Consider the following 25901-nt stretch of genomic DNA (forward strand, 5'->3'; position numbering starts at 1 on the left):
TAGTTTGTGTGTGTGTGTGAGAGAGAGAGAGAGAGAGAGAGAGAGAGAGAGAGAGAGAGAAAGGGAGAGAGAGGGAGAGAGAGAGAGAGAGAGAGAGAGAGAGAGAGAGAGAGAGAGAGAGAAAGAATGTATTTGTTTGTGTCTCCTTGCCTTACAAATGAGTGCCACTGTCAAACAAGCAGAGGCACTCATTTCCGATATTTTGCAAAAATATGTCAGGCCATAGAGAAATATTACCTTGTTTACAAATAAGTGACAGTTGGCAACAAGAAGGGCATCCAACCATGAAAAGACGTCTCAATGAATTCCTCCTAATTCATCCGAGCACAGAAATATGAATGTAAAATGATGAGTAGGGTGTAACTTGAGCAAGATTTGGTGGCTTTTTTCTATATAGAGTGAAACAATGCAGAACCATAAACACTATCAAACAAATACCAGCGTGAAGGAACACATGTACAAGGTAAAGCAACTTACCCTAAAGTGAGAGTTGAACACATGGGGGTAGACCTTTGAAAGCTGCTGGATTATGTTGACAACAGCAATGAGAATCTCAGCACTGTCAGCATTTTCCAACAATGTCTGCACATTAGCCATTACATTCTGAAGAGAAAAAAAAATAAAAGGGGAAAAGTAACGATGAGAAAAATTTGAGAGTGTATCATATATATATATGTGTGTGTGTGTGCGCGCGCGCACATGCACATATGCACATGTAAACATACACGTAGGCACAAACATGGATGTGTGGTTAAGAAGTTCACTTCTCAGCTATGTGGCTTCAGGTTGTTTAGTTTTACCTTAGACAAGTGACTTCTACCACACCCTCAGGCTAACCAATGCATTGTGAAGGAATTTGGTAGAACAGAAACTGGAAGGCTTTTGAGAGGAAGAGTTTCTGGCCATAAAAATCCTGTTTCAGTTATCTCTTGCCTAAGCCATGCGGCTATGGAAAAATAGGTGTCAAATACCTGTCGTTGATTGTATAATTACATTAACTCTTTCTTGGGAGCCACATTCAAAGTATTATTATATATATATAATTTACTCCTCCTGTATGTGTGTAGTTTATAATAGAAAAACATGTAATAATTGACATAGAAAAAAGATCAATTTCATATACAAACTTCTATTTGTTTATTATATGACAATAATAAGCGAGTTGTATGTGTTATTTATCAATACACTAATGGCAATTATATAATACATTTCATTTAAATAGGTAATTTACTCATTATTGACTGTAACGCTAGTAATGGCAAATTAAGTTATTAAAGTATTCATGTTGCATTAAGAGTGAATATTTGTTTATAAACAATGTTTTTTGTTTTATTTCAAGCTATGGACACATAAGAAGTGCAGCAATATCAACGGAAGGCTAACTGGGCAGGAGCAATAAACACTGGAAATGTGCAGAGAACAACTTCTGTTACCAAGGTGACCAAGCCAGTAGTAGCGGAGGATGCTCTGAAAGTGTAGCTGCTAGAATAAGAATAGCCTAGGCCAAATTCAGAGAGCTCCTACCTCTGCTGGTGATGAAGGGCCTCTCGCTAAGAGTAAAAGGTAGACTGTATGACGCATGTATACGAACAGCCAGGCTACATGGCAGTGAAACATGAACCGTGACTGCTGAGGACAAGCATAATCTTGCAAGGAATGAAGCTAGTATGCTCCGCTGGATTAGTAATGTCAGTGTGCATACACGACAGAGTGTAAGCGCCTTGAGAGAAAAGTTGGACCTAAGAAGCATCAGATGTGGTGTGCAAGAGAGACAACTGCACTGGTATGGTCATTTGGTGCGAATGGATGAGGACAGCTGTGTGAAAAAGTGTCACACTCTAGCAGTTAAGGGAATCTGTGGAAGCGGTAGACCCAGGAAGACCTGGGATGAGGTGGTGAAGCACAACCTTCGAACATTGGGCCTCACCAAAGCAATGACTAGTGACTGAGACCTTTGGAAATATGTTGTGCTTGAGAAGACCCGGCAAACCAAGTGAGACCATAACCCATGGCCTATGCCAGTAGTGTAACCAGCCTACTTATGCATACCTTTCTTTTGTTGGACACTAAACTTCGCTTGCGAAGACCTGTTGAGGCAAGTGAAATCACAATCAAAATCACTGACGTAGCCGAAGAGAGCATTGCCTGACTGGCACCTGTGCCAGTGGAACGTTAAAAGCACCATCCGAGCATGATCATTGCCAGGGCTGCTAACTGGCTCCCGTGCCAGTGGCACATAAAAAGCACCATTCGAGCGTGATTGTTACTAGCGTCACCTTACTGGCACATGAAAAACAACATTCAAGCAAGGTTGTTGCTAGTGCCACTGGACTGGCTCCTGTGCAGGTGGCACATAAAAAAAACACCATTTGAGCATGACCATTGCCAGTACCGCTTGACTGGCCCTTGTGTTGGTGGCATGTAAAAAGCACCCACTACACTCTTGGAGTGGTTGGTGTTAGGAAGGGCATCCAGCTGTAGAAACTCTGTCAGATCAGATTGGAGCCTGGTGCAGGCCTCAGTCAAACCTATGCCAGCATGGAAAGTGGACGTTAAACGATGATGATATATATATATATATATATATATATATATATACACACACAGACACACTGTTTATAAGCAGTATCAGAAACATGAAAAAGATGATGATAAGGAACAATGTAAAAGTGCTTTAGTAATAGTCTGAGTATACACACACAATAGAAACCAGAATTCTACCTATAAGAATACAAGAATCCCCCCCAAAAATTAAAAAACAAACATTATGTTACCTGCATGAAATCAGCTAATGTTTGCTTCTTCTCATCACATTTCAAAGTCTGTAGAAAAAAGGAAAAAAAGGGAAAGAATAAGTGAAATTATTAACTACCTAAATTAGATTGCATAAGGAATGGTGAAATAAATAAGATTTAGATTTCCTTTATGATGGTCATTTTGTTATGAGTTTGCAACACCATTTACAAGGAAGGGAAACCCAGATCAACCCTGACTGAGTATACCTTTGATCAAAAGCATTTCAGCTGTGCCCACATTCACTGCTTAGTCAAATACAGTGTATACTTAGGATTACATAATTCAATGTATCCTTTTTTAACACAACTCAGTGTCTGTTTCTAGCAGGTTGAGCAACCACATACAGGCCCTATCAATGCTTGCTTAATCACTGCAAAACCTGGTTAAAAGTCAATTCATAACAGATGTTCTAGGTTTAAATCTCATAGGAATTTACTTTCATCTCTTTGGTATAGTAATATGAGTTGACTCAATCAACAATACCCACACACTTAGTAAACTCACTATGTGACTTGGTTTCCATTCCATGTTGTAAGCATTTCACTTCATTTACCTCAAAAATACTTTTGAGAAAGAGACAAAATACAATCTTTCCCATACAAATACACGGCCTTGTGTTTCAAAACAAAATGATGGAAGTTGGTACTTAGGAGGGCAAGCACCAGAAATGTAAGCACCCTGTAAATTGATTAGTGACTCAATACCTTTAGAAAAGGAATGAACATCACATCCTTTTACTCTTTGCTAAATATCTCAGATTTTATAATGTAAAAAGTAAAATTATGAAAATGCAACAGGAAAAATTGGTCTGCTGACAAACTGTATCATCTCTCTTTGTCTCTTCCACCAAAATCCACATCTGTCAAAGAGCAACCGACTGAAGTCAAACTTACTGCCATCACTCCTAACCTCACCTGGAGTACAAGCTCTCCACCAAGCATTTCCAATATGACCTACACCTAGACAGCTTACCAAATGGTTTGACTAATTCTTCTTCCTTAATGAGAAAGAGACTGATTGGCATAAACTCATTCAGTCACACTCCAGGCTCTGGTCCACAAGTAAACTGAATCCTCTCTCTACCCTTTTTACTGATACTATAATGGCCTCTGTTTTTGGAGTTACATGGATTTGTGACTCATGCATCTCCAATCCACTTGTCTTTCCTCCCCTCTTCACTTTTCTTGTGTCTAACTGTCTAGGCCCAAAATTCATCACTACATCCTGCTTTCCTGGAACATGGACCCTTTTATCTCCTCCCAGCAGATGCTGACTTGCAACAGTTTAATGGTATCTATCTCATTGAATTCAGAAGGCCAGTTCCTTCCACCAGAACATAAATTTAAAAAAATAAAATAAAAACCTCATATCCAGCTGAAATTTGTCATCTACCCATATAACTTCATTCAACTAAGCCCCTTCAATGATTGACAAAGAACATTAATCCCATCTAATTACCCTTATATGCCAGTAAAAGAGATTGGAAAAAAAAACTTTCTCAAATCTTAAAAAAAAAAAGAGGGGAGGGCAGTTTTCTACTTCCATGGCTTCTTCAAATAATGATTTCTAAAATTAGCACAAGGCCTGAAATTGCTAGAGGAAGAGTATAGAGAATTGAATCTACCATCTACATTACTATACTCAATTTCAATTAACTTTGAATAGATAGAAGACAAAAGAAAAAAAAGTGATCCTAGCTAGATTTGAACTCAGCATGGAAGGACATAGCTAAATACTGCACAATATTTGGTGGTCCTTTGTTTTTGCACCTTTACTAGCTTGCGGTATCTTAAAACGATGACTAAAAGCCTATTAAAGCTCTTAAAGAGGGTCTTCAGATAATAGTGATTTTAGTACAAGCCTCTTGCATTAAGTGAGAGATAAATCTTTTTATTGGATAGGACATAATATTCCCAAATGAATTTAGACTATGTCAGTGTTCTGATTGAAATAAATGAATAAAATACTAGGAACAGATTTAAACTCACTGATCTATGAGCAAGTAATCCCAATATATTATATCTTTTGTCATCCTAGTTTACTATAGCTTCTGAGCCTCCAAAATATAAATGAACTTTTACAATGACAAATGTTATTTTTAATAACAATTTGCAGTTTAATAAACTTAATGATGTTTCATATAACAGTATTGCTGCTCTAGCAGGTTTATCTAGAGCTTCAACATAAACAACAGAGCAGCCATCAGCCACCAAGTAATGTGCAGCAATAGTGACAGACTAAAGTAAAGCACATCCAGTATGTTGAGTGTGAATGTCAATGAGTAGCCTGAGTAGAAAGAAAAAAAAGAAGATTGAAATGATTTTAAACATTGACTGGGGTTGTACTTACCTCAAGTAATGCTAGAAGAAACAGCTGCCTGATGTCATCATCTGTGGCACTGTTGGTTTGGGCAAACAACCATTGGAAATATCTGCAAACATATAAATGGAATAACATTTAATGCTATTTCTGAAAGTCAAACACACACACACACACACACACACACCAGCCATAGTATTTTCCTAATATTTAAATATCTTCATCTTTCTAGACTTGAAGTCAAAATTATAACAGTTAATATTTCAAGCTACGTAACTCCACAATCTACACACATTTTCTAAAATCATTCTTACACTTGGTATTCAATATTAGATAGTTACAAACAATTTGTCTTAGTATTTAGATTTAAGGAAATAGTTTAAAAGGATAAATATAAATTGGTTCATATAAGGTCAATCACAAAAGGAAACTTCTATTAGATGATAGAAGTTAATAGCAGTACTTACCTATCAGCATTTGGTCCCATTATACTGCCTACTGTTCCAATACATAAAGCAACCTCATACTTTATTTCTTTATAGATTCTACAGGAGGTAAATGGAGACAAAATGTTAGTAAAAATTTGATTAAAGGAACCAAAGTATTTACTTATGGTTATTTAATTCTAACTAATGATTACTAAAGTTTTTAATCAATTATTAATCAAAATGGTAGAATACTAACAAGGATTTCAGGCTCCACTATATCTATTGAACTACTCCAGCCACTCTAAACAAGGTAAATTACTTGTTTCAGTCAATCTGGCTGAGAAGAAAAGTTAATATTAAAAAAAGGACATCTTATAACATTAACCTCTTCACTATTAAAAGGTAAGCAATAACATATTCACCTGCTTCTATCAAGTAAAACATTCAGTGACAAATAATCAGAAAGTATTTCATCAATACAATTCTATAGTTGTGAGATGCAGAATTCATATTATGTATATAGGCAAACCTCACCCTATGTTGTTAATTGGTTCCAAGAGACACAACTTAAGTCAAATTAACTTTTTTCTAGGCTAGGCCGAATTTTCTTGTCTCTAGGTTAAACCAATAATAAACATTCCCAGTTCTGTACTTTATTTACGAATGCATTTTCAATAATACATGGTTAATAAAAACCTATTTTAAGCTTACAAACAAAATTTTTATTTTTTAATACAGTACAGTAACAAAAAAATGTTAATTTATGAATACAATTTGGCAGTGTTTACCGTGCATTGCAGATGCTCTATCTACGAATGGGGTTTGTAATAAGACATGGTAAAATAAAAGCCTTTTTAAGCTTAAAAACAAGTTCAGTAATTATTATTATTTTGCAATAGTAAAAAAAACCAAAAATATTTTAAATAAAAAATTCTGCTGCTGCTTGTTTGTCAGCTGATACACTTTCACCTTGCTTCTTAATGGAGTGATAACTTCTTTGCTCCTTAAATCTCAGGAACCATCTTTGACTTGCCTTGAACTCTAGATCTTTCTCATCTGGATATTTTTCCTTCAGGTCCTCAAACAAAGACAATGCTTTCCCTTCAATGATTTCTTAACTAATAGAAGCACACTGACACTTCAACCTAACAATCCAAAGAGAAAGAAGACTTTCCATTTCTTCAAAGATTTTGCCTCTTTTCTCATTGATGTCAGTGTTCTTCATTCTGGGGCTTCAGATTTGATATGTGCTAAAATCTTGTCCTTATTATGTACAATTGTTGATACAGCTGTCTGACTCATCCCAAAAGATTTTGCAATTGCTACCACATTTTCACCTTTTTCATGGTGGTTTATCATAGCCAGTTTATCTTCCAGTGTTATAGTATGACGCTTAGCTCTTTCACAAAGAATTTTCTTAGGAGCCATGAGGATAAAAAATAAAATTACAAATGAATGAGAATGAGAAAGTAGCTGATAAACAGATGCACACAAATCTGAAGTCAAAAGAATCGTGGGAATCACAAGTGACAACAACGCCTAATGGTAGATATTGGAACTACAGTGCAATATGAGTTCCGAAGGAACGATAAGACAACGCAGCTGATTTCATGATTTCGTTCACTAAGCTACACTACTTTATGGTGTGTATCTTAACATTTACTGTACGTATTTTAATATGATTTTATATGCTTTTATTCTTATTTATTGTATCATGATTTTATGTGCTTTTAACAGTTTTCTAGTGATTTTAACATTCCAATATTTGTGGCGGACAGACGTAAAATCAAGTAAAATGACTTAACTCGATTTTTACTTTACCATATATTATTTTTCAAATTACGTATAACTAAGAATAACTTAGATCAAAATGACTTAAGCCAAGGTATACCTGTACTGTTTATATTAGTTGGACTGGTGTCTTCATCTTGATTGTTGCTTTCACTACATTTCAGCTGTTACGTGTTCCAGCCATCATCAGGTGTCATGTTGAACTCAGTTGCTGTATCAAATTTTTGAAACTAAACTTCTATTTGACCCATGGTGTACAGTTTCCATTCTGCTCTTTGCCTTTCACAACATTTTTTGTTTCAGTTGCTTTTCTTGAATTACCTCTCTGTGCCTTGCTTGGGAATGAACTTAAAACTTCTAGGTCACTGTACTATATTAACCAACATCTTTATCTACTATGCTATGCCCATAGACAGTGACAATGCATTTTTAAGACTTATAAACCTAATGTCTATGTAATCTGTTGTGATAGTCTGCTCTTTTCTTTCATAATTATTGCTTCCCATATTGTATTAATTTCTGCAATTAGCCTGCTTAGGAGGTAGTTATGTCCTAGTATGTGTGCTGCTTCCCTAAGTTTTCTAAACTACAGTGGTGTTCATTAATATTTGTAAACTATAAATGTGGTGAGCTGGCAGAATTGTTACTGCTCCAGGAAAAATGCTTCACAACATTTCTTCCTACTTTATGTTCTGAGTTCAAATTCCACTTTGCCTTTCATCCTTTTGAGGTTGATGAAATAAGTACCAGTTGAACACTGGGGTCAATGTAATTGAGTTAACCTCTGCCTCAAAATTGCAGGCTTTGTGCCAAAATTTTAAACCAATATTTGAAAACTATCATCAGTAGAGCATATGGTGAACTATGGGAATCCTAAAGAGACACAAGCAATTCAAACAAGTCCCTTGCTGAAAATTTGTTTACTAACCACATTAATTCATTATACGTATAATAAAACTATGTATATAATTGACTAAGGAGATACAAAGTCAAAATATTGTGGTGTCTCAAAATTCCCTTCAACCATTGAAATGTGCATGTTATGAACACACATTATCTAAGGAGAGATTAGATATTAATATCCAAATTTACCAGAACATTTAAGAATAAATAGATATGTTATTGTTTAGATTCTTGATGCTTTGCATGCACCACATGGATTATTATCTGTTTGATATATATCAGCAAATGCTTGCTAATTCCTATAAACAAAAGTTTGTGTTCTTGCTAGATTTGTAGGTCTCATGGAATAGCTTCGACTGAGGAGATACAATAAAGTTGAAACACTACAGCATCTAAAAGTCTTCTTACACTAGTGAATCGTGTGTGTTATGAGCAAACAACAACCATCATATATTCACATTTGAAGCTGCCAGAACATATCAAAAATGAATACATAAATCATTGGGTGTGTACAATTGCATTTTCAACTCTTTTATATCTATTTGTTTAATTTAAGATGAGTGTGATGGCATTTGCAAATGTAGACATTTTATATTTTAGGATCAGCATTTTACTGCTTATTGACTCATCACTCACCCACAAAATAAAAGTGGAACCAATCCAGAGTCATGCAGGTTGAGGTAAGTAGTTTACTTTTCTTGTTCAAGAGAATATAACAATGGTTATATTAAGAAAGTAAAGTGATGTTCATATGTTCAGTCATTCAACTCCTTAAGAACTAAACTGACTGAAGAAAGCAGGAAAAAAAAATTAAATACAAACACAAAAGAAAGAAAAGCTACAAGAAATAAACGGTGATGTAATAATTACCTTTCATAGAAAAGATCTTGAAGTGCAGCAAGTAACTCTTCAGTTACTTTTGCAGCAACCTGCAAATACAGAGAAAAATAGATGAATAATTTCTTAGGTAACAACAAGACCAAAAATATATAGGAAGGGAACAGTTAAGAAGATTAACCCTAAGAGCAATGACATGTAAATTCAACCTCAGAGTTGAACTTTAAATGTAAAGGAATGTAAAAATCAAGACATTTTATCTTCAACTCTATTAATTTTGCCAGCCCATTACCCTTATGGAAATAAGAACCTTTGACTTCAACTTTTTTAAGGGACAAAATGATTAGTGGTGTTTTGTCTGTCTTTATGTTCTGAGTTCAACTTTGCCTTTCATCCTTTCGGGGTCAATAAATTAAGTACAGTTGCATACAGGGGTTGATCTAATTGACTGGGCCCCCTCCCCCAAAATTTCGGGCCTTGTGCCTAGAGTAGAAAAAAATATTTAAAAATAATAATAATAATAATGATGATAACTAGACTACCAGTGATCCATTGAGTCACTGGGGAAGTGATCACTACCAGTGATCCATTGAGTCACTGGGGAAGTCCGAGTTTACCAGCAACAGAGTTTTGCTTCATGGGTTTTTTTTTTTCTTCTTTTCCATGTTATTTTGCATGCTTTCAAGGAATGTGACATCAAAATCACATGTAAATGGCTCCTTTCCCAAGAAAAGGAAAGATTTGGCTGCTATTTCTTGCATGCTCTGCTACCATGTAACAGATATTTCAGGTTCTTTATCGCAAATAGCTGTAATGTGGTGGCATAGCAACCAAATCTTTGGAGGTGAGATACGTTGAATGCATTTGAAAAGGTTACAAATGGGTCTTTTATGAAATATTTACTGTATTGTTAAAGTCATTTTCACTTAAGTGTTTAATAGAAAATTTAAACTTTCTGCAACTGGATGCCCTTCCCATTGTCAATCCTCACCTATTTCCAAAGAAGGTAATATTTCCCCATGGCCAGACATTTTCTTGTCAAATATTGGAAATGAATGCGTTATCCCGAGATGAGACACTATTTTTGCAACTATACCTTAACCTTGTCAAGAATAAGGTACTAAGAATAAAATTATTTGGCTAAATACAGGATTAAACACTGCTTTTAATATCAAATTCTACAGTACAAACTTAAATTTTTAGGTGATCTAAATAAAAACATTCATGATAATTTTATGTTAAATTATGTTTCAAACACTAGCTAAATAACTACAACGTTATTAAGTAAAATAAAGTCGTTATTTAGCAAAATAAAGTTATTTTACTAAATTCATTATTTCATCAGCTTAATAATGAAAAAATTATTTTGCTAGTCTTCATTATTTTAAAAATAAGACAGTTATTTGATTAAATTCTTCACTATATTCGAAATTTATTGAAACAAATGAAGGGTATTTCAATAGAAATATAGTAACAAAAGTAATAAAATGATCTAAGTTTTAAACCCTCCATCACAATTTCATGTTAATTTAAGTTCCAAACACTAATTACTTCAACTAAACTCTTCATTATGTTCACAATTAATTGAAATAAAGGTATTGTATTTCAAGAGAAATACAGTAAGAAAAGGACAAACAATACTTTGTTACTGTCGAGACAAATTTTACTTTTCTTCATGCTCAACCAGGCCACTGGTTAGCTAGCACAAAGGAAACTATATGTACTTCAAATGGTCAAGCCAAAAGATTGGTTAGTTTTTCTCTACATAAATATGGAAATGAAATCACTCTTTTATCCTACTGATTCTGAGAGATATTAATTGGAATTAACAGGAAGGCAATATCCAAAACTAACCAAGTTGATAGGATACTCAACCAACTCACACATTTGGCAGTTTTGTATATTAACACAGTCATTACACTATGTCCAATACACTTAAGTTCTAATAGTACATTCCACCTAAAAGTACATACTATGCAATACAGCTCATTGCAATAACCAACAGCAGCACTGTTTTTTTTTGTGCCTGCAGTGTCAGTTCAGAAGTACAGCACTTTTCAAAAGAAGCAAGATCAGATATTAAGCTAATCCAATACTTCTATAATAAACACAGAATTAGAAACAGAAAGTTCTAGAAAAGATAATGACAATACATATTGGGTTATGTATTCCACAAAATGTATGGTGATGAAATAGCAAAGCTAGTTTTGAATCTGGAAGAGCAATTTGTATCCTGTTATGGAAACTACACCACTTAGAGAATCCTAGCTAACCAAGTTTATCATTATTAGACGAATGCATCAGGAAATATTTGGGTTTTAAATCCACTTATACCTGCACTTCCACTTTGAAAATCCTCTAATTTCCACCGGATCTTTCCAAATTATAGCTGAAGCTCTTACTAAGGTAACAAAACAGATTTTTCTGCCAGAGAATATTGCAAATAAGAGATATTGACTGTTTCAGCCAATTGTAAAACAAATAGCTGTCCTCAATATTATTCTCAAAAGTGTATATATATATATATATATATATATATATATATGTATAGTTGAAAATAGGTATCATGAGGAGCTACAGGCTTTTACTGTTAGTGGTGAGAATACTGTACAGCTGAAAAGTATTTCATTAGCTTGCCAATGGTCATCATCATCATTTAATGTCTGCTTTCCATGCTGGCATGGGTTGGACGGTTTGACTGAGGGATGGCAAGCCAGAAGGCTGCATCAGGCTCCAATCTAATCTGGTAAAGTTTCTACAGCTGGATGCCCTTTCTAATGCCAACCACTCCGGGTGTAGTGGGTGCTTTTTATGTGCTACCGGCATGAGTACCAGTCAGGAGATACTGGCATTGACCAGGAGCCAGTCTGGCACCACTGGCATCGACTATGCGTGAATGGTGCTTTTTATGTGCCACCAGCAGGGGTGCCAATCAGACGGTACTGTCATTGGCCACAACAGGTCTTCACAAACGCAGTTTATTGCCCAATGATTGAAGGGTACTCTTAAATGGGCTGGTTATGCTGTACTGACATAGGCCACGGTTACGGTCTCACTTGGCTTGCCGGGTCTTCTCAAGTACAGCATATCTCCAAAGGTCTCGGTTAATTGTCATCACCTTGATGAGGCCCAACGTTCAAAGGTCACACATCACCAGCTCATCCCAGGTCTTCCACTTCCACAGGTTCCCTGTACTGCTAGGGTATGACACATTTTCACACAGCTGTCCTCTTCCACGTGCAATACATGACCATACCAATGCAGTCATCTCTCTTGCACACCACCTCTGATGCTTCTTATGTCCAACTTTTCCCTCAGGGCGCTTACACTCTGTTGTATATGCACGGACATTACACATGCAGCAGAACAAACTAGCTTCATTCCTTGCAAGCTTATGCATGTCATCAGCAGTCATGGCCCGTGTTTCACTGCCATGTAGCATGGCTGTTCACACACATGCATCATACAGTCTAACTTTTACTATGAGCAAGAGGCCCTTTGTCACCAGCAAAGGTAGGAGCTCTCTGAACTTTGCCCAGGCTATTCTTATTCTAGCAGCAACACTAAGAGCATCCAGCCCTGATACTGACTTGGTTACCTAGGTAACAGAAGCTATCAACTACTTGCAGTTTCTCCCCCTGGCATGTGATGGAAGCTGTTTTCCGCACATTTTCAGTGTTTATTGTCCCTGAGCAATAAACACTGTTAGCCTTCCTTTGATATTGCTGTACCTCTCATGTGTCCATAGCTTACACCAGTTACATCTTATGGAGTTTCTATGCCTTTTCTACAGATTGAGCAAGACCATCTACCTGAAGGGATTTGTTATTTGTCTGCCTTCCTACTTATTAAGACTTTGGTTTTTGCTAGGTTGACTCTAAGGCCTTTTGATTCTACACCTTGCTTCCACACCTGTAACTTCTCTAGTTCTGATAGTGACTCAGCTAGTAGAGCAAGGCCATCAGCATAGAGAAGATCCCAGGGGCATCCTGTCTTGAATTCCTCTGTTATTGCCTGGAGGATTATGATGAATAAGAGGGGTCTGAGGACTGATTCTTGGTGTCCCCTACCCAGAATTCTTCACTATACTTGTTGTCAACCCTCACCTAACTGACAGCATCCCTGTAAATGGCTTGTACAGCTCTCACTAACCACTCATCTATCCCCAGTTTCCTCATTGACTACCAGATAAGGGATCAAGGGACCCTGTCAAAGGCTTTCTCCATGTCAACAAAAGCCAGGTACAGAAGTTTATCTTTGGCTAGGTATTTCTCCTGCATCTGTCTTACCAGAAATATATCATCTGTGGTGCTTTTCCCTAACACACAAACCCAAACTGCACCTCGTCTCAACTATCTCCCTAATTAGTTGGACTATGACCTTCTTTGTGACTTTCATTACCTGATCCAACAACTTGATACCTCTGTAATTATTCGTATCTAACGCATCACCTTTACCCTTGTAGCAGTTGACTATGGTGCTAATACACCAGTCATTGGGTATGACTTCTTCATGTATCACCTGACTGACTATATAGGTGACTAGACTATAGCTGACACCACCAGATATTTTAAGCATCTCTGTGGTGATTCCTGATGGGCCGGGGGCTTTCCCTGTCTTCATATCCTTAATTGCTTTAGGGTACTGTCAATTCGGATACCCGGTCCCTCTGCTGGATTGACATTCAGCAGACTCTCTTTCTCCCATTCATTCTCTTCATTTAGCAACCTTTCATAGTGGCGTCTCCAAGTCTCTCTCTTTGCAGCCTCATTAAATGCAAGTGAACCATCATCCATGCAGACACATTTCTCTCCTATGACATCACAATTCTCTCTTACACACTGTCTTGCAACCTGAAATACTTCAAGCCATTAGTCCTCACAACACAGAACAATGACAAATTTTTTCTTATATGCTTCCCTTCTGGCTAAGTAAACCTGTCTCCTAGCTTACCTTCTGGCAATCTGATACAATTCCCTGCTACCACTGTTCTTCCAGTCCTTCCATGCTGGTTTCTTTTCCCTAATGGCCTTGTCAACTACATTGTTCCACCACCACGTTACCATGGGACTTTGCACCATCTACAGATCATGTCCAGTAGGAACCTCCAGCTGTCTTCCACATCATGTGATGCTATATCCCCTTCTATTTCATCAAACGCTTTGAGTAATGTCTCTAAATCTCTGTCCATTCCCAGGATCCTTAAGCTTCCAGACCCTTCTTCTCCATGCTGGTTGTCTTTTGGGTATCCATTTAGTCCCGATCCTGAAGTTTCTAACTACTAATCTAAGTTGTGGGGTACATTCTTCAACTGGGAAGGTTTTGGCATTTATAAGTAGTCATCTTTCTGGTTTCCTGGTGAGGGTGTAGTCAATTTGACTAGTGTGTCCACCAGATCGGTAGATGAATAGGTGACTGGCAGGTTTCCTGAAGTCAGTATTACAAACCATAAGATCATTTGCATTGCAGAACTCCATCAGCCTGGTTCCCTCCTCATTGCGGGAACCAAAACCATAGCCTCCATGTATGCCATGGAAAACCCCTGCATGCTGTCCTGCATGCCCATTGAAGTTGCCAGCCACAAAGAGATGGTTCCCGTCTATTTGGCAACAAGGTAGTTTGCAAGAGGGTGTCATAAAATCAGTCTTTCTGTTCGTAAGGTAGCCCTGGCTGAGGGGCATAGGCCGAGATACTGGTTGCTAACCCATGTTGCAGCACTAAAATAAAAAAAAAAAAAAAAAACCAGAGGCAGGATGGTTAATGAGCATAAGATATTGATCTATTGTGACTGAATTCAAATCTGTTGCATGGTGTTTCTAGGGAAGAACTCTTTAATTTATATTTCCTCAATGGAAATCTGCCTTAAACCAAAATCAATCGTCTCTCTCTCATGCCTACAACCATGAAAATAGATCTTGGCTGTTCTCACAGAGGTGACCAATCCAGGCCAATCATATCAACATACACAAACACATGCCATCCCTCAACTCTGAAATATTCCCATTCTCACAGAATTCAGACACAACCAAATTCCAATGAACTGTGTTAACATACCCAGCCACAAATTTGTATAATATAAGTACAGATGATTACATCTACTGTAACATGGAGTTAAGCATAAACATTAAGGATACTGAATAGGTCTTCAGTGTCATAGTGTTGCACCCAGTTCCCATCTATCAAACTCCCTCATAAGGATTTGATTGGCCCAGAGCTATATTAAAAGACACTTGCTCAAAGTGCCATGCAGTGAGACTGAATCCAAATCCCTGTAGTTGAGAAGACACACCAGCACCTATAAGGAATGCTTATAGCAATTAGGTTTCAGCATCAGATGAGAACTAGTTTTCACCTTGATATCTGTGTGTGCGTGCACAAACACACACATGTATATACTTATAAACATATATATATTGTGTACACATTCAAACATATGTACACACACACATATATGCATATAGTTATAAACAAATATATAGTGTATACACACACACATATAAACATACATAAATATATATTCACACACACACACACTTCATAAACTCACACCTGAGAAATAAAGGCAGGATTGAAATGTTTATATTTTCTGTGCAAACAGCAATAATTCATCCCTGTGTGATTAGCTTAATTGCTGTAATTCCAAGAGGAGAAAATATTTGTGATACTCATGCACCTCCAAAGGACATTGGCAATATATGAAGTGGAAGTAAGAATAATTATAACCAACACATCAAAAACAAGGCCATGCACTCTGCAAAAAGTTTATCTTCTCTGCATAAATACAGTCTGTATGTCCTAACAGATTTATGTCTTTTGTATAAGTAACAAACACCAAACAAAAAGCTATTAAAAGTGGGAGGAGTAGTAAGAGGAGACACTCACTTTCTTATAAAGCTACAACTAAAAGGCATGGGAAGAAGAGGCGAAGTGTAGTCAATGTCTACTGAAAAGTTAGAAAGGAAAGTGTAAGTCCATAAAGATACAAAGATGTGTGTGTATGGTGGTGGGGAGTAAGGGTAGGTTTAAGTAATGCTTGTTGAACCAAACATGCAGAGTGAGATATCAAATCTGCTACTTTTCTCTGAAACAATTTACATATTCGCTGTACCAGCTGGTTTTCTAAAAGGACATTTGTGGTTTAGTTTGTGTTGCTTACCAGTTTTACTACAAGTGACATACAAACACATTATGTATGCATACCAGTACAAGCTCACACCAACACATGCAATTTAAACAACTATTTTAGTATATCCTGTATACAAACAGGACACACTATAGTAGTATTGTTTCAAAAAGTTCAAGTTTCCATAAAAAGCTCAAACCAAACACATTTTTAGGACATTCTAAAACACCAATTGCCTTTTGTTCCCTGAAAAGTTAACAAATAACAATGCCTTGTGGGAAGACGAGAAAGCAGGACACTTTAGAAAACAAGAAAACATAACTGAAATATCTGGCTACAAACAAAGAGAACCCAGGTGTTCTGGGTGAAGTTTAGAAGTGCAATATGTTTGAGTCTTACTTATCCAAAATCAGCAGTTTTAAGACATCTTGTGGTATTATGGAGACATTTTCCATTTACAAAATCTACTCCCAAGGTATTGGTTGGTTCAGGGCTATAGTAAAAGCCACTTGCCCATGTAAAGGAACTGAACACAAGACATGGGCAGGAAGCAAGCTTCTTAACTACACAGCTACGTCAGAGCCTATCCTGATGCAAATTAGTTAAAAATTATCCGTTTAATGTCCATTTTTCCATGCTTGCATAGGTTAGATGGAATTTATTGAGGCAGATTTTCTACAGCTTGATGCTCTTCTTGTAACTAGTCCTCACTTGTTTTCATTCAAAGAAGGTAACATTTTCCCAAGGCTGGACAAATTTTTCACAGAACACTGGAAATGAACAACACTTGTATGATGGTGATGCTCCTTTACAACTGTCAACATGTCAAGAGTTTCTTTTCGTTTCCATCAACCAAATCCACTCACACTCACAAGGCATTGATTGGTCCAGGGCTGTAGTAGAAGCCACTTACCCAAGGTGCCATATAAAGGACTGAATCCAAGACCTGGCTGGGAAGCAAGCTTAACTACACAGCCATGTCAGTGCCTATCTTGGTGCAAGTTAATTATCATAAATTATCAAAAGGGAGGAAAAAAAAATTGGTCTCTCTCCACTAGTACAAGATGTGGAGATAGGATTTTAGCCACTTAAGTGAAACTGACACAAAAGTTGTATTTTTCTTGTAGACATCAGCATGATGAATGGCAAAATTTGACCACCACGTCCTGGCCTGGTAAAGTTTAGAAACAGTTTCTCATAGTAAAGTTAAGTTTCTGCAAAACATAGCTGATTTATCAGTTCAGCCAACTTTTTAATATTTTATCAAAAATAAAAACAAACGAATGGCAGGGGCAGCAGAGTACTAAATTAGAAGTATTTAGTTATGTACAACTACATTCTAGATTTCAGCTCTTTAGAATCAAAATATGTAGTCATAAACTACCTTTAGAAATGTATTGCCCCATATACCAATGTAATAAATTATCATAAATAATGATTTATAGATGCAACCATGACTGTGAGGTAGAGAAGATTACTTCCCAACCATGTGGTCTCAGATTCAGTTCCACTGCATGATATCTTGAGCCAATATCTTCTATTGTAGCTCCAGGCCAACCAAAACCTTTTGAGTAGATTTGGTAGATGGAAAGTGATAGAAACCTGTTGCGTATGTATGTGTGTGGTGTGTGTGTGTGTGTGTGTGTGTGTGTATGTATGTATATATATGATAAAATCATCTTCATTTAACATTGACATTCCATGTTGGTATGGGCTGGACACTATGAGACAATCCAACAGGTTCAGAGACTGCATCATGGTGCTCTGATCCAGCATGGTTCTACAGCTGGATATTTGTATTACTGAATAAACATGTTCTGTAATTGACAATGAACACATCTAAAATTATATATCAGACTGAAGGTGAAATAAAAACATGAAAACCAAAGGTCTTGGTTGTTGACAACATTGTTTCACACTTTTGTTTCCATATTTGTTGAAATATGCTACCTTTGCTTCCATTGATTTTGAAAATAATGTTAGTAAAATAATTTGTTATTACCAAGCTGGTATTTGGAATAAAAATTAACATGGAATTTTGATAGAATGTTCTAATTCAAAAAAACCTTAAAAACAGGAAATTTGTTTCATAGAACCAGGGATGGTCTCAGACATGTTGATAGTAAAACAATTAATGGTCACTGTTACAGCTACATACACAACCCCACTGGTCATTATATCATATAGAAAAAACAGTCAGGTAACCAATGTAGACAGCACTGTAATGGCTACAGTTAGGTATATACTAATATAAATAAGCAACATCATATAAATGACTGCTATATACAAACTATTCAAACCATAAATCTTGTAATGGGGTCACAAATATATGAGCCAAAAACTGATTTAAAGAAGAAGAAAAAAACAGATATTAAGCCAGCAATTTTAACAGAAGGGGATAGTCAATTACACCAACCCCAGTACTTGACTTTTATCAAACCCGAAAGCAGGAATTGAACTCAGAATATAAAAAGCCAGAAGATATGCCACTTATTATGATTTCAAATTCTAGTACAAAGCTAACAATTTCAGGGGAGAGGATAAGTTAATTACATCAATCCCAGAGTTCAACTGGTACTTAATCAACCTTGGTGGAATTTGAACTCAGAATGTAAAGATGGATGAAATGCCACTAAGCATTCTGAGCAGTGTGCAAATGATTCTGTTAGCTTGCCTGGTCTCTCATTCAATAATAATAATAATGATAATGGTTTCAGATTTTGGCACAAGGCCAGAAATTCTAGATGATGCGATTAGTAGATTACACCAACCCCAGTGTTTAGCTTATTTTATCAACTCTGAAAAGAAGGTAAAGAAATGCCACTAAATGTTATGTCTAATGCAGTAACGCTTCTGTCGGCTTGCAATAACAATAATAATAATGGTTTCAAATTATATCACAAGGACAGCAACCTTGGGAGAGGGGATTAGTCGATTACATCGACCCCAGTGCTCAATTGATACTTATTTTATTGACTCCGAAAGGATGAAAGGCAAAAATCGACCATGGCAGTATTAGAACTCAGAACAAAGCGGCAGGCGAAATACTCCTAAGCATTTTGTCCAGCGTGCTAACAATTCTAACTCGTTGCCTTAATAATAATAATAAAAAATGCAACAGCAAAACATTAGTGTTAAAGTTCTAGAGAAAGAGTAAAAGAAACTCCCCCAAATATAGTAAAATTAAATAACACTAAGAATTGGAAGTTGGAAAACACTTTTGATTTGTTTAGGACTTTCCAGAACATAAATAATGATAGTTTCTTACAATATTATTTCACAACAATCACATTAAATTCATATTATTTCCAATGTTGATTATTAACACAAAGAAAAAAGATTAAAAGAAAAAAGAAACCCATTATTTATGAAAAAATAGTGAAATGCCTGTCATCATGCTAGATACACTACTTTACAAATTAGGCCATTTATATATATATCATTAGAACTGATGAATTTACAATGTTGCTATTATCATAAATCACTCTACCATGAAATAGAGTAATACACCTTCTAAGCAGGACTCAATGACTGAGATCAGGTTGCAATTTATTTACATGTACTTAGCTTCCGATCACCTTAGACTAACAACTACACTGTACCTCCAATAATAATAATATTTAATAATAAATGTCCTTTCTACTATAGGCACAATGTCTGAAATTTGGGGGAAGAGGGACAGATTATATTTGACCCCACTGTTCAACTTATTTTATTGACTGTGAAAGAATGAAAACCAAAGCTGTCTTTGACAGAACTAGAACAGACTGTAAACATCTGGAAAAATGCCACTAAGCAGTTTGTCCAATATGCTAACAATTCTGCCAGCTTGCCACCTTAATAATAATAATAATAATCCATTCTAATATAAGCACAAAGCCTGAAATTTGAGGGGAGAGGACTAGTCTATTACATTGATTCACTGGTACTTAATTTATCAACCACAAAAGGATGAAAGGCTGAAGTAGACCTTGGCGAAATTTGAACCCAGAATGTAGCAAAATACAGCAAAACATTTTTCCCAGCATGCTAACAATTCTGCCAGCTTGCCACCTTAATAATAATAATCCATTTTAATATAGGTACAAGGCCTGAATTTTAGAGGGGTGGGATGGTTGATTACAAACGGTAAAGTCTATCTCAATAGAATTTGAATTCACAACATGAAGATGATGGACGAAATACCACTAAGCATTTCACCTGGGAAATTTAGGGGAAGTGATTACACTGGTGCTAGTGCTTCACTGGTACTGTATTTTATTGAACTTGAAAGCTAACCTCAATACAATTTGAAAGCAGAACATAAAGATCTCAAAGAAAAGTCTCTCAGCATTTTGTCTGACATGCTAATGATTCTGCCAGTTTACTATCTTAATCATCATCATCGTCTAACATGTTTTCCATGCTGGCATGGTTTGGACAGTTTGATAGGAGCCTGTCAGATGGGGAGCTGTCCAGACTCCAGTTATCTGTTGTAGCATGGTTTCAACAGTTGGACGCTCTTCCTAATGCCAACCACTTTACAGAGTGCATCGGTGCTTATGCGCCAAGCACAAAGCCCAAGATCGTATGGGGAGGGACTAACTGATTACATCCATCTCAGTGCTCAGCTGGTACTTATTTTATCAACTCTGAAAAGGCAAATGGCAAAGTTGACCTCAGCGTCATTTGAACTCTGATCATAAAGCCAGATGAAATACTCAAGATTTTGTCCAGTATGTAGATGATTCTTGCCTTCTTAATAATAATAATAATAATAATAATAATAATAATAATCCCTTTTTACTAAAAGTACAAATTTTGTGGGAGGGGCTAGTCAATTATATCAACCCCAGTATGCAATTGGTACTTAATTTATTGAGCCTTTCAGGGTCAATAAAGTTGACCCTAGCAGAATTTGAACTCAGCATGTAAAGACAGACGAAATGTCACTAAGCACTTTGCCCAGCATGCTAATGATTCTGCCAGCTCACCGCTTTACAATAATAATCTTTGAACATAAGCACAAAGCAAATTCTAGTAGGTGTAAAGACAGTTTGACAGCAGTATATGACCACTTCTTACATTATAAACACATGAAGGACAAAAAGCAAAGATGACTCACTAGTATCTGAACTAAAGGTTTTAACTCAATACCAGAAGGAATTTTACCTGAAGTGATAGGATCATATACCAGCTCATCTGGTAGAAATTATTTCTCATTTAGGAACCATGAAAAAGTTTAGTCGATTACAATGACTGCAGTACTTGAATTGTACTTGATCAAATGTCTTCTATTTGCCAACCAAATGAATTTGGTGGATGGAAACTGAAAGCCCATCATGTATCACCATCATCATTTAATGTTCCTTTTTCCATGCTGGCATGGTTTCTACAGCTGGATGCCACAAACCACTTAACAGAATGTATTGGGTGCTTTTATGTGGCACCAGCCTTAGTGAGATCACCAAGGACCCACAAGATAAGACCCCTCAATTGAGTAGGGTATAGACTGGAGACAAAAACTATAATAGACTGAGAGAGGAGCAGGTATCTTGCTGAAGAGGTGAATACATGGCTTGCCCACCTGGAAAGTGAGGAGAAAAAGAGAGAGGAAGAAAGAGATGTGAGGTCCAGGTACAACATGAATATGAGAAAGAATAGGAAGCGCACTGGGTATAAATAGTGTGACAGATGAGATAGGGAATGAATTGGATGCAGATGATATCAGTGAAGGAAATAAAAGATGAGTTGTGGAGGAAGGCTTGACAGGGCTTCAATTCTACTGAGATTGGCATTATGCTGTGCTTGAGAAGACCTGCCTTTCATCTCAGTTCCCTGTCATCTCCTCTAAGAGGTTCCACATCTTGAGATCAGTCTACCTCTTCCGCATGCTCCTTCTATGTTTAGCAATCGACAGCTATCTTCATCCATTCACAACACATGACCATACCAGCACAATCTTCTCTCCTCCATACCAATTCTGATGCCTCCCATGCCCTGCTTTGTTGTACATGCACACTGACATTGCACATCCATTGGAGCACACCTGTTTAATTTCTTTCAAGTCTCCACATGTCCTCTGCATTCACAGCCCAAGTTTCAGTCCTATAGTATTGTTGTTCATACAGAAGCATCATACAATCTGCCTTTCTTTCTGAAAGAGAGGTCTTTTGTCACTAACAGATGTGCAAGTTCTCTGAACTTTCTCCAGCCAATTTGCATTCTAGCACAATACTTTCAGAGTATCTTCTTTCATTGTTAATTACATCACTTAGATAACAGAAACTATCTACTACTTCTAGGGAGCCTCCTGGGTATTTCAGAACATCTATTTCCAGTGAGCTCTTATCATTTGTTGCTCCTGCATATCTGTCACAAACAAATTCTTTCTCTGATAACCTTCCTTTGATTCCACAGCACCACTTAAGTGTCAATAGTTTGCACTGAGCACACTGTATGGAATTTCTACCTACACCTGTCTACATATGGAACATTTACCTGAAGGGATTAGTGTTCATTCAATTTTCCTGCTAATTAGACCTTTAGTTTTTGTTAAGTTAACCTTAAGACTCTTTGATTCTGGGTTTTGCTTCCATATATGGAATTTTAATTCTTCTACACTTGCAGCTATAATAACAAGGTCATTAGCATAGAGGAGTTTCTATGAGCTACTGGTCTTAAGTTCCTCCAATATGGCTTTGAGGACTATGATAATAAAAGGGGGCTGATAATTGAACCCTGATGAACTACCTGCACACTGAATTGTTAACTCTCACTTTGCTAAAGACATCCCAGTACATGGCTTGAATGGCTCTCACTAGCCATTCAGCTACTCCTAGCTTTTACAGTGACCACCAGATGAGGGACCAAGGCATCTTGTCAAATGCTTTCTCAAGGTCAATGAATGCTAAGTACATGATATGAAGTTCAACAAATAGAGCACTCAGTGTGTTTATATGAAAGTGATGTAATGATGTACCTAAGAAGATTACAACTGAGATATAACAAGTCTCTTTCCAGCCACCAAAAGTAATGTGTCAACAAGTTCAACCAGTCTACAAACAGCATGGAAAGTCAACACTGATAGTCATTTTCTTAATTCAGATTTCATCTGGTTTATGTAATATCAAGTATAACATGTTATAGTTTAATAAGGTTTCACCCTTTCTCTCTCCACACACACACAGTATGTCTTGTAACTTAGTGGCCTGATAAAAATAAGTACCAAACTGAAATAAGTACAGGGGCCAATGTGATCAACTAGTGAATAATAAAAGGTTAAACTGATAAGATTATATTCGTGCATGCGTGTGTCTGTGTGTGCACACATGCATACACATTTATATGTAGAAGAGAGAAAAAAAACCAAAGAAAAACATGTGAACAAACAAGTGCAAGTTGAGAGAATACAAAAAGGGAAAAACAAACTATGTTAAGTAATTGTTGTAATTAGTAAAGAAACAAAAACTGACTAGCAATCCTTCTAAACTTACCTGGCCCTCTGTTACATCCTGAATAGAATAGGAAAAATATATGCTGATGGGCAAAACTATGGTAAAGTATTTCAGAAAAGAAAGGAGGGATTTTTCAATAAAAAAAAAATTAAAAAAATCTCATATATATATATATATATATATATATATGCTTTTTTTCACACATGTATGTGTGAAGGACTGGATATGTGAAAATTCTGAAATCCACAAGAAAAAAAAATGCAAATTGGATATCAGTTTCCCATTACCTGAGAATGGGGCTTTGTTGCTGTTAAAGCTGGGCAATTCCAGTCAGTTTATGCTAGACCAGACAATAACTCATGTCCATCATCTCAGATATACTTCAATCAATCTAAGGACAAAACACTGAAGACTGTTGTATAATGGTCAGTAGGGTTTGGTGTAGTGGTATAGCATGACAGTGAATATTTGTTGCATTTTTGTGTTGCAGGTGGCTAGGACTATGATATAGAGCTCTTTCAGGAGACTATAGTAGAAGCAGACATGGTGTACTTAGCCAATGCATATCAGTCTCAATTGTACAAATATTTCTGAGTGGTTGACAAGTTGGACTAATAAAACATACTACTTAGGTAAATTGGCTGTGCATGTGTAATTTGAGTTAATCCAACTCAGAAGGGACAATTTAAGATGAGACATGACTTTCGAATAGCATAATATATATTGCTGTGTTGGCTTGAACTAGTGTCTATTTCATCTTCATCATTGCTTTAGCATTCACTTTTCCATGCTTACATGGGTTAGACAGCTTATAGAGATAGATTTTCTACAGCCGGATATCTTTCCTGTTATCAATTCTAACCAGTTTCCAAGCAAGGTAAATATTTCTCTTGGCCAGTTATGTTTTTGCAGAACATTGGAAATGGCTGACAAACAATATCAAGTGGACAGACACACACAATGATGGACATCTTTCAGTTACCATCTAACAAATCCACTCACAAGCCTGGAACTATAGCAGAAGACACTTGCCGAAGGTGACACACAGCACTCCCTGTGCTTCAGGTTTGAAACAAGTTTGCAACCTTATACAAACAATATGCAAGCAGTTAGAAAACATCTTGTCTGACTAAAGTGTATGGTTTTTACATTCAAATGTCATGCATAATTGCACAATAAATTGCTGAGATCATAAATGGACATTTAAATTTTAGCTCAGGTGTTCAATTAAGACAAGGGGAAAATGATTGTACAAATAAATATTACTGTTATGGTTGGGGAAGAGAAACTAAAATTTACCCCCCACCCATCACTATGCAAATGCAGACATCCATCATCTACGTAAAAAAGCTAAACTCCAAAGAGAGATCTCTACATTGACACTCAACCAATTAAAACTAACAAAATCTATCTCAAATCACAGCCTACTGATTTAAAGGGAAGAGGACATAAGATAGAAGTTTAAAAAAAAGTGGAATCTTTGATCATAGTGTTGTTCAATAAGAGGAATTCTTGGGGGCTAAACAATAAACAAATTAATAAATAAAACAATATCTAAACTTACTTTTACTCCATCAGTTGAATGTAAATGATCTTTCAGCTGTTTGGCAGCATTGAGACGCCGGTCTCTATCACTCTCCTTGAGCAGACGTCGCATCAACCGGGAGAGTCGAGAGTCATCAGTAAAACTTTTCGAAGGGTCTAAAATATTAAGGGATAAGAGTGTAAACAATGAGAAAACATTTCAACTTTTAATATTTTAAGAAGAGCAGAGAAATATATGTGTAATATTCTTTCAACTAAAGAATAACAGTTATCTGTAAACAGAGTTTATTTGGCTGTTTTAATTAGTCAAATTATGCTAAAACTAGCTCTGATAACTACATTCGCCCTTTAGCTTTCAAACTGGCCGAATCCAGTCAAAATATTCTACTTGTTTTATGTTCAAAGTGACCAAATCTACCCTACAATGTCAGTATAAGAATAAAACAGTCACATCACTGAAATCTTAAAACTGAGATAATGCATAATTAATTCAAAACAATATGAGTAAATAACTATTACATTTATCAGAGTAATCTGAATGCTTAAGGGTTAACAACAGCAAAGTGATATTGGTTGATTAGATAAGGTACTGAGTTACCAACTCCCAGTTTGTGGTTTCAAAGCTATCACAAATCTTTTGTTGTTTCTCAGCAAGACACTTTATTTTATAATTCAACATGTTTTGGGTCAGTTGGATGTTGGGAAATAGGTATCCAGACATCT

The 25901-nt window shown here is 36.4% G+C and overlaps 1 protein-coding gene across 2 annotated transcripts in view; it reads right to left on the reverse strand.

Moving 5' to 3' along the window:
- Positions 1-25901, reverse strand: part of LOC115214150 (serine/threonine-protein kinase SMG1) — a 185790-nt gene that overhangs the window by 150865 nt on the left and 9024 nt on the right. For both annotated transcript variants that reach the window (XM_036504994.1, XM_029783223.2), the window contains 7 exons: positions 25198-25334; positions 23673-23690; positions 9108-9166; positions 5583-5660; positions 5146-5227; positions 2775-2822; positions 478-603 (listed from right to left, as the gene is read on the reverse strand). In XM_036504994.1, the coding sequence (XP_036360887.1) occupies positions 478-603; positions 2775-2822; positions 5146-5227; positions 5583-5660; positions 9108-9166; positions 23673-23690; positions 25198-25290 (504 nt within the window). In that variant the 5' untranslated portion in view covers positions 25291-25334. The remainder of the gene's footprint in view (positions 1-477; positions 604-2774; positions 2823-5145; positions 5228-5582; positions 5661-9107; positions 9167-23672; positions 23691-25197; positions 25335-25901) is intronic.

The sequence above is a fragment of the Octopus sinensis genome, linkage group LG7 (assembly GCF_006345805.1).
Source record: "Octopus sinensis linkage group LG7, ASM634580v1, whole genome shotgun sequence".
Classification (NCBI taxonomy): domain Eukaryota; kingdom Metazoa; phylum Mollusca; class Cephalopoda; order Octopoda; family Octopodidae; genus Octopus; species Octopus sinensis.